This window comes from Palaemon carinicauda, chromosome 1, assembly GCF_036898095.1.
Source record: "Palaemon carinicauda isolate YSFRI2023 chromosome 1, ASM3689809v2, whole genome shotgun sequence".
Taxonomy (NCBI): domain Eukaryota; kingdom Metazoa; phylum Arthropoda; class Malacostraca; order Decapoda; family Palaemonidae; genus Palaemon; species Palaemon carinicauda.
In genome coordinates, this window is record NC_090725.1 from 105,197,409 (window position 1) to 105,207,408 (window position 10,000).

General features: G+C 34.0%; 1 protein-coding gene across 1 annotated transcript; it reads left to right on the top strand.

The window, feature by feature from the left end:
• Positions 1 to 2,821: 2,821 nt before the first annotated feature.
• Positions 2,822 to 3,208, top strand: LOC137652692 (uncharacterized). The gene has a single exon (XM_068386129.1). It carries the CDS (start codon positions 2,822 to 2,824, stop codon positions 3,206 to 3,208), a length of 387 nt encoding a protein of 128 aa, XP_068242230.1.
• The last annotated feature ends 6,792 nt before the right edge of the window (positions 3,209 to 10,000 follow it).

The following is a 10,000-nucleotide window of genomic DNA, read 5'->3' on the forward strand; positions in this document are numbered from 1 at the left end:
CTCTAATAAATCGGTAAAGAAATGAAAAATTGCTAAAATTAACTTCATAATGGTAATATTAATTCCATTGTTTCATTAGGTTAATGTATTTACACCAATTTAAGTTTCTAGATTATTAATAAATAGAATTTTTAAAAAATTACATTCGTTTCAAAAAATATGTATATGACATTAAATGATGTGTTTAACCGGTACTGTCTTTGACATTTTTATTATTAGTAATAGATAATTTATAAATATATATATATATATATATATATATAGATATATATATATATATATATATGTGTGTGTGTGTGTGTGTGTGTAAAATTGCACTTGCAAAAGCAATGAACTATGAATAAAAGCAAAGAAAAAATAAAACAGGATGGAATCAAGAATATATATATAATATATATATACATATATATATATATATATATATATATATTCAATACACACACACAAATATATATATATATAAATATATATATATATATATATATATATATAAAATATATATATATATATATAATATATATATATATATATATATATATTCATTACAAATGCAAAAATATATTCAATTGAAAAAGCAATACAAAATACGAATAAAAGCAAAGAAAAATAAACTGATTATCCTTCAAACAAAAAAAAAAAAGACATCACCCATAAGGAAAAAGAAGGAGTATTGAAAGAAAGTAAGAAAAAAAGGAGAAAACTCTCGGTCTTTGCCTATAATAAAAGACAGCTCTTTTACTTTCTTCCCGAATCCTTACTATCCTACCACTCCCCCCAAGGACTCCTTTCCCCAATAATGTGTTCGGTATTTGAAAGATAAGTAAACGAAAAAAAAAATCCTTCAAGGTTGTAAATATTGTTGTATGTTGGAAAAGCAGAATGCCATATGCCTAAGGGCTCCAACAGGGAAAACAACCCAGTGAGGAGTGAGGAAAAGTAATTAACAAATGATATAAAATATTCTAAGAACAGTAACAACATTAAAATAAATATTTCTTCTAGGAGAAGGACCCTCAAAATCAAGCCATTATTTTCTGGTCTTAGGTAGTGCCATACCCTCTGTACCACGGTGTTCCACTGTCTTGGGATAGAGTTCTCTTGCTTGAGGGTACATTCGGGCACACTATTCTATGAAATTTCTCTTCCTCATGTTTTGTTAAAGTTTTTATAGTTTATATAAGAAATGTTTATTTCAATGTTAATGTTCTTAAAATATTCTATTTTTCCTTGCTTCCTTTCCTCACTGGGCTATTTTTCCTGTTGGGGCCCCTGGGCTTATGGCATGCTGCTTTTCCAGCTAAGGTTGTAGCTTAGCAAGTAATAATAATAATAATAATAATAATAATAATAATAATAATAAAGAATCAAGCTTATTTTGCAATCTATCCATGAGTCAATATTACCCATATTGTGAACCCGGAAAACTCGATGATAACATTGATTTTAGAACTTTTTATTTACAAAAGAAAATTAGAGATATTTTCTAATAACTCTACGGATTTCGCATACCTGGTTTGGACTTGCCGCTTTCTCTAAATAATCTGGTTAAGGAATTTGTCTAATTCTTTGTCCAGAATGACAAATTTCGAAGTATTCGACATACAATTCGACAAATTGACGAATAATTGTCTGTACAAATTCCAAAGTATTCGACATACAATTCGACAAATTGACGAATAATTGACTAGACAAATTTCGAAGTATTCGACACACAATTCGACAAATTGATGAATAATTGTCTGGACAAATTCCGAAATATTCGACACACAATTCGACAAATTGACGAATAATTGACTAGACAAATTTCGAAGTATTCGACATACAATTCGACAAATTGACGAATAATTGCCTAGACAAATTCCGAAATAATCGACATACAATTCGACAAATTAGCGAATGATTATCTCTAATATATTTCGACCAGGACTCCTGCCCAAAGGAGCGTGATGGTCAGTTCGCTTTGGGTCATCCTGCCAAGGACCCTGGTGGAGCCTTTCCTGTCAAGTTATTAACCGCAGTTTTCATTCTTTTAAGAGACTCCTCATTATACGTTCGCTCTCCTGAGCCTCACGGAAAACATGCCTATCATAAGTAATCCCCCCTAATTCACGAGAGAGAGAGAGAGAGAGAGAGAGAGAGAGAGAGAGAGAGAGAGAGTTTCGTCTTTACCCACTCACTATTCTACTTTCAGATCCAGTAAGACGAAAACACTCATCTTGAGAATAACATTCCCTTCTCTCTCTCTCTCTCTCTCTCTCTCTCTCTCTCTCTCTCTCTAGACACCCCCACCCCATTTCCCACACCTTCGTAAGGGTCCTTCCTGCTAGAGGATGAAGTGTGCGTGGGACGTGTCCCTTGTCCTCCTAGGGAGCCTGATGAGGTGGACTAGTTTTTATCCTTCGATGCGAGAGATTGGGAGGCATCGTCACGGCTGGAAGAAGAAGAAGAAGAAGAAGAACTTCCAAAGTTCAAACTTGTAGCAAATGTTATGTTGAACAGGCTGACTTAAGTCTTTTGATGCTGTTACTGTTCTTGAAATATTTGGATGTTCATTACTTCTTAGTTTATTCATTCCCTTATTTCCTTTCCTCACTGGGCTATTTTTCCCTGTTGGAACCCCTGGTCTTATAGCATCCTGCTTTTCCAACTAGGGTTGTAGCTTGGCTGGTAATAATAATATCAATAGTAATAATAATCTTCAGGGGGAAGACAGCAAGGGATTGGTTTACGTTAATGTGAGATTGGCTGAAGTCAGCAAGGGGATTAGTTGATATCAAAAAGGGACTGGCTGAGGTCAACAAAGGGATTAGCCCATATCATTATGAGATTGGCTGGTGTCAGCATGAGATTGGCTGATGTCAGCATGAGACTGGTTTATGTCAGCATGAGACTGGTTGATGTCGGCATGAGATTGGATGATGTCAGCATGAGACTGGTTGATGTCAGCATGAGATTGGATGATGTCAGCATGCGACTGGCTGATGTCAGCATGAGACTGGCTGATATCAGCACGAGATTAGCTGATGTCAGCATGAGACTGGCTAATATCAGCATGAGACTGGCTGATGTCAGCATGAGACTGGCTGATGTCAGCATGAGACTGGCTGATGTCAGCACGAGATTAGCTGATGTCAGCATGAGACTGGCTAATATCAGCATGAGACTGGCTGATGTCAGCATGAGACTAGCTGATGTCAGCATGAGATAGGCTGATGTCAGCATGAGACTGGTTGATGTCAGCATGAGACTGGATGATGTCAGCATGAGACTGACTGATGTCAGCACAAGACTGGATGATGTCAGCATGAGATTGGCTGATGTCAGCAGGAGTTTGGATGATGTCAGCAGGAGTTTGGATGATGTCAGTATGAGATTGGCTGATATCAGATTGATATTGGCTTGTGTCAGTAGGTATTTGGTTGATGTTAGTAGGTGACTGCCTAATGTCAATATGAGATTAGCTTATGTCAGTATGACTTTGGGTGATGTCAGTTTGAGAGAGGCCAATGTCAGTAAGAGACTGCCTCATATCAGTATAAGACTTTCTGATGTCAGTAAGAGATTAGCCGATGTCAGAACAGGGGAATGGCTAATGTCAGAAGGGGAATGGCTGATGTCAGTAGGGGATTGGCTGATGTCAGTAGGGGATTAACTGATGTCAGCAGGGGATTGGCTGATGTCAGTAGGGGACTGGCTGATGTCAGTAATGGATTGGGTGATGTCAGCAGGGGATGGGTGATGTCAGGAAATTTACTAGCAGAGTTAAGTATGGGACTAAAAGAAGTCCGTAGTTGTACAGGAATGGTTGAAATAAGAAAGGACTGAGTACAAGGTCAGCAAGGGTTGTGACCGTTAAAAGGACTGGATGGTCCAGCTTAAGTGGACGACTGTAGGAATAAGGCCAAATTGGCGTTTTTTGTTTTCTTCCTCTTCGCTTTCCTCCAGCCAGAAGTGAGGCGCCAAACTTGACATGAACACGATATGAGACCAAGGTCTTGCGTCCCTCTCCAAGCGTCAATGAGGAGTCTCCCTTATCTCTTTTTAGGATTTGGACAATGACTTATGCAGCGAGTCGTGTTCCATTTCCTTATTTATCGACCGGAGAGGGAAAAAAATCCGTTAACCTTGTGCTGGAAGGCAGGATTATCATCATGGGCCCTTTTTGTTACGTTCATCTTGAGTGAGAAGGAATGCTTCTTCTTCTTCTTCTTCTTCTTCTTCTTCTTCTTCTTCTTCTTCTTCTTCTTCTTCTTCTTCTTCTTCTTCTCAGAAGACACCAGAACCGAGTCTGGAATCACGATGACATACATTCGATTTCAAACGTAATATGTCAAGGGACAAGACCTTGAGAGCAGCGAGTAACAGATCATCAAAATGTCAAACGTGAGATTTTCGTCATCATGCATTGTGGTTTTAAATATCCATTGTGTGATCGTGTCTCGCATTGTGTAGATTGTAAGTGATTAAAACGAGTACTCTATATTATATTCCCTTTATATTACTTTTAATTCACTTTGATTGCCAATTACAATAAAAAACAAAAACAAAAACAAATAGGCTACATACTAAAAAAATGAATATAAAATATAAAGATTATCTTCGTGGAAAAATAATAACTCCTTAAAGAAAATAAGAAATGTGGTAAACTTCTATCATTTTGTTTCCAGTGTTATATCATATACTTTGCAAGCACAGACACATATATTATATATATATATATATATATATAATATATATATATATATGCATATATATATATATATACATATATATATATGCATATATATATATATGCATATGTATATATATATATATATATATATACACTCACATATTTATATAGATAAAACATATACACAAATATATTTGTATGTGCAATTTATATTTACACACACATATATTATATACATACAGAAAGAGAGAGAGAGAGAGAGAGAGAGAGAGAGAGAGAGAGAGAGAGAGAGAGAGAGAGAGAATCTAATAAGCTATCTCTTCTAAGCATCTATAAACAGAGGTATTATGAATAAGCATCCCATACCGAACTTCATCATCCAATTGCCAACAGAAACTTCACAATATATCAAAGAAGAAAAAAAAAAAATCCCACACGAAGTGCTTGAAGGCAAACCCATCCTTTGAAACTCTGTCATTATATATGTAAGTATAATTAATAACTTGCTCTCGTTTCCTGAATCCTTTAGCCAGAAGGATTTTTCGATTTCCCGATTGGCACTTTTTGGAATGACGAGGCATTAGAATCGGGTGTCTGGGATTTCGATTTCAATGAAAAATTAGAATATAAAACTCATGATTGTTATTATCGATATGATGATGATAATAATAATTATAATTATAATAATAATAATAATTATAATAATAATACCAACAACAACAACCACAATAATAATAATAATAATAATAATAATAATAATAATAATAATAATAATAATAATAAAAGTGTTGATTTTGCCTTGATTTTAGTTTTTATTGTTATTACCTATAATAAACAAATTTCGGACCGAGAGAGAGAGAGAGAGAGAGAGAGAGAGAGAGAGAGAGAGAGAGAGAATAATTACAGTGATATAAGAAAGACTTCACAAGAAATAAAAACAGATTTTGCGGGTAATATATTGTCCTGAACGCCGTGTTCCATCCACCCAGCGGGCGGGCGTGTGGGCGGGCGGGTGGCTCTCGAAGGCTGGACGAGTCAGATCCCACCAGGAGAGGTGGAAGCGCCCTTAAACGATATCAGGATTCCTACAGGACTCCTTGCTCTGTCATCCCAAGTTATTGATGATCCTCGCTAACTGGTGTCGGATTTGCTCTTGGAAATTTGGCTGAGAGAGAGAGAGAGAGAGAGAGAGAGAGAGAGAGAGAGAGAGAGAGAGAGTGCTACAAGGATTTTGTATGTCTCAAAGACTTTTTAGGCCATCAGCGGAGACTCCATTTGCTCTTTGGTAGAGATTTAGTTTGAGCATTTATAGAGAGAGAGAGAGAGAGAGAGAGAGAGAGAGAGAGAGAGTGAGAGAGAGTGCTACAAGGATTTTGTATGTCTCAAAGACTTTTCAGTCCATCAGAGGAGACTCCATTTGCTCTTGAGTATAGCGATTTAGTTTAAGCATTTAGAGAGTTCTTAGGATCTTGTCTACCTTATTCTTAGACTGGTTTACCGTGTTACTGTTTACTACATCTGCTGGAAGTCTATTCCAAGTATTTGCTATTTTGTATGTAAAGAAATTACCACATTAAGTGGTGTTGTATCTTTTCAATTCCAGTTTGTATCCGTTACCTCTGGACGGATTTGTGCTAAGCTTGAATAGATTGTTGTAATCTACATTTGTTATTCCCTTAAAGAATTATGAATGCCTCTATTAACTGTCCCCTTAGCCGTCGAGTATGTGGAGAGAGAGAGAGAGAGAGAGAGAGAGAGAGAGAGAGAGAGAGAGAGAGTTAACGGTAACCTCCTGACACCAGGAATCTATTTGGCAATTGGCACTTGACACTTGGTCCCCATGCAAGAATCTCATCCATTTCGTTCTTAATTAATCCCAATTAATCCAAAAGGGATAAATGAATTAACTCATCTATTACAGTGATATGAATTAACTCATCTATTGCAGTGATATGAATTAACTCATCTATTGCAGTGATATGAATTAACTCATCTATTGCAGTGATATGAATTAACTCATCTATTGCAGTGATATGAATTAACTCATCTATTGCAGTGATATGAATTAACTCATCTATTGCAGTGATATGAATTAACTCATCTATTGCAGTGATATGAATTAACTCATCTATTGCAGTGATATGAATTAACTCATCTATTGCAGTGATATGAATTAACTCATCTATTGCAGTGATATGAATTAACTCATCTATTGCAGTGATATGAATTAACTCATCTATTGCAGTGATATGAATTAACTCATCTATTGCAGTGATATGAATTAACTCATCTATTGCAGTGATATGAATTAACTCATCTATTGCAGTGATATGAATTAACTCATCTATTGCAGTGATATGAATTAACTCATCTATTGCAGTGATATGAATTAACTCATCTATTGCAGTGATATGAATTAACTCATCTATTGCAGTGATATGAATTAACTCATCTATTGCAGTGATATGAATTAACTCATCTATTGCAGTGATATGAATTAACTCATCTATTGCAGTGATATGAATTAACTCATCTATTGCAGTGATATGAATTAACTCATCTATTGCAGTGATATGAATTAACTCATCTATTGCAGTGATATGAATTAACTCATCTATTGCAGTGATATGAATTAACTCATCTATTGCAGTGATATGAATTAACTCATCTATTGCAGTGATATGAATTAACTCATCTATTGCAGTGATATGAATTAACTCATCTATTGCAGTGATATGAATTAACTCATCTATTGCAGTGATATGAATTAACTCATCTATTGCAGTGATATGAATTAACTCATCTATTGCAGTGATATGAATTAACTCATCTATTGCAGTGATATGAATTAACTCATCTATTGCAGTGATATGAATTAACTCATCTATTGCAGTGATATGAATTAACTCATCTATTGCAGTGATATGAATTAACTCATCTATTGCAGTGATATGAATTAACTCATCTATTGCAGTGATATGAATTAACTCATCTATTGCAGTGATATGAATTAACTCATCTATTGCAGTGATATGAATTAACTCATCTATTGCAGTGATATGAATTAACTCATCTATTGCAGTGATATGAATTAACTCATCTATTGCAGTGATATGAATTAACTCATCTATTGCAGTGATATGAATTAACTCATCTATTGCAGTGATATGAATTAACTCATCTATTGCAGTGATATGAATTAACTCATCTATTGCAGTGATATGAATTAACTCATCTATTGCAGTGATATGAATTAACTCATCTATTGCAGTGATATGAATTAACTCATCTATTGCAGTGATATGAATTAACTCATCTATTGCAGTGATATGAATTAACTCATCTATTGCAGTGATATGAATTAACTCATCTATTGCAGTGATATGAATTAACTCATCTATTGCAGTGATATGAATTAACTCATCTATTGCAGTGATATGAATTAACTCATCTATTGCAGTGATATGAATTAACTCATCTATTGCAGTGATATGAATTAACTCATCTATTGCAGTGATATGAATTAACTCATCTATTGCAGTGATATGAATTAACTCATCTATTGCAGTGATATGAATTAACTCATCTATTGCAGTGATATGAATTAACTCATCTATTGCAGTGATATGAATTAACTCATCTATTGCAGTGATATGAATTAACTCATCTATTGCAGTGATATGAATTAACTCATCTATTGCAGTGATATGAATTAACTCATCTATTGCAGTGATATGAATTAACTCATCTATTGCAGTGATATGAATTAACTCATCTATTGCAGTGATATGAATTAACTCATCTATTGCAGTGATATGAATTAACTCATCTATTGCAGTGATATGAATTAACTCATCTATTGCAGTGATATGAATTAACTCATCTATTGCAGTGATATGAATTAACTCATCTATTGCAGTGATATGAATTAACTCATCTATTGCAGTGATATGAATTAACTCATCTATTGCAGTGATATGAATTAACTCATCTATTGCAGTGATATGAATTAACTCATCTATTGCAGTGATATGAATTAACTCATCTATTGCAGTGATATGAATTAACTCATCTATTGCAGTGATATGAATTAACTCATCTATTGCAGTGATATGAATTAACTCATCTATTGCAGTGATATGAATTAACTCATCTATTGCAGTGATATGAATTAACTCATCTATTGCAGTGATATGAATTAACTCATCTATTGCAGTGATATGAATTAACTCATCTATTGCAGTGATATGAATTAACTCATCTATTGCAGTGATATGAATTAACTCATCTATTGCAGTGATATGAATTAACTCATCTATTGCAGTGATATGAATTAACTCATCTATTGCAGTGATATGAATTAACTCATCTATTGCAGTGATATGAATTAACTCATCTATTGCAGTGATATGAATTAACTCATCTATTGCAGTGATATGAATTAACTCATCTATTGCAGTGATATGAATTAACTCATCTATTGCAGTGATATGAATTAACTCATCTATTGCAGTGATATGAATTAACTCATCTATTGCAGTGATATGAATTAACTCATCTATTGCAGTGATATGAATTAACTCATCTATTGCAGTGATATGAATTAACTCATCTATTGCAGTGATATGAATTAACTCATCTATTGCAGTGATATGAATTAACTCATCTATTGCAGTGATATGAATTAACTCATCTATTGCAGTGATATGAATTAACTCATCTATTGCAGTGATATGAATTAACTCATCTATTGCAGTGATATGAATTAACTCATCTATTGCAGTGATATGAATTAACTCATCTATTGCAGTGATATGAATTAACTCATCTATTGCAGTGATATGAATTAACTCATCTATTGCAGTGATATGAATTAACTCATCTATTGCAGTGATATGAATTAACTCATCTATTGCAGTGATATGAATTAACTCATCTATTGCAGTGATATGAATTAACTCATCTATTGCAGTGATATGAATTAACTCATCTATTGCAGTGATATGAATTAACTCATCTATTGCAGTGATATGAATTAACTCATCTATTGCAGTGATATGAATTAACTCATCTATTGCAGTGATATGAATTAACTCATCTATTGCAGTGATATGAATTAACTCATCTATTGCAGTGATATGAATTAACTCATCTATTGCAGTGATATGAATTAACTCATCTATTGCAGTGATATGAATTAACTCATCTATTGCAGTGATATGAATTAACTCATCTATTGCAGTGATATGAATTAACTCATCTATTGCAGTGATATGAATTAACTCATCTATTGCAGTGATATGAATTAACTCATCTATTGCAGTGATA

Coding starts and splice junctions, on each gene's coding strand:
- LOC137652692 (XM_068386129.1), top strand. CDS start 2,822: ATGAGATTGGCTGGTGTCAGCATGAGATTGGCTGATGTCAGCATGAGA.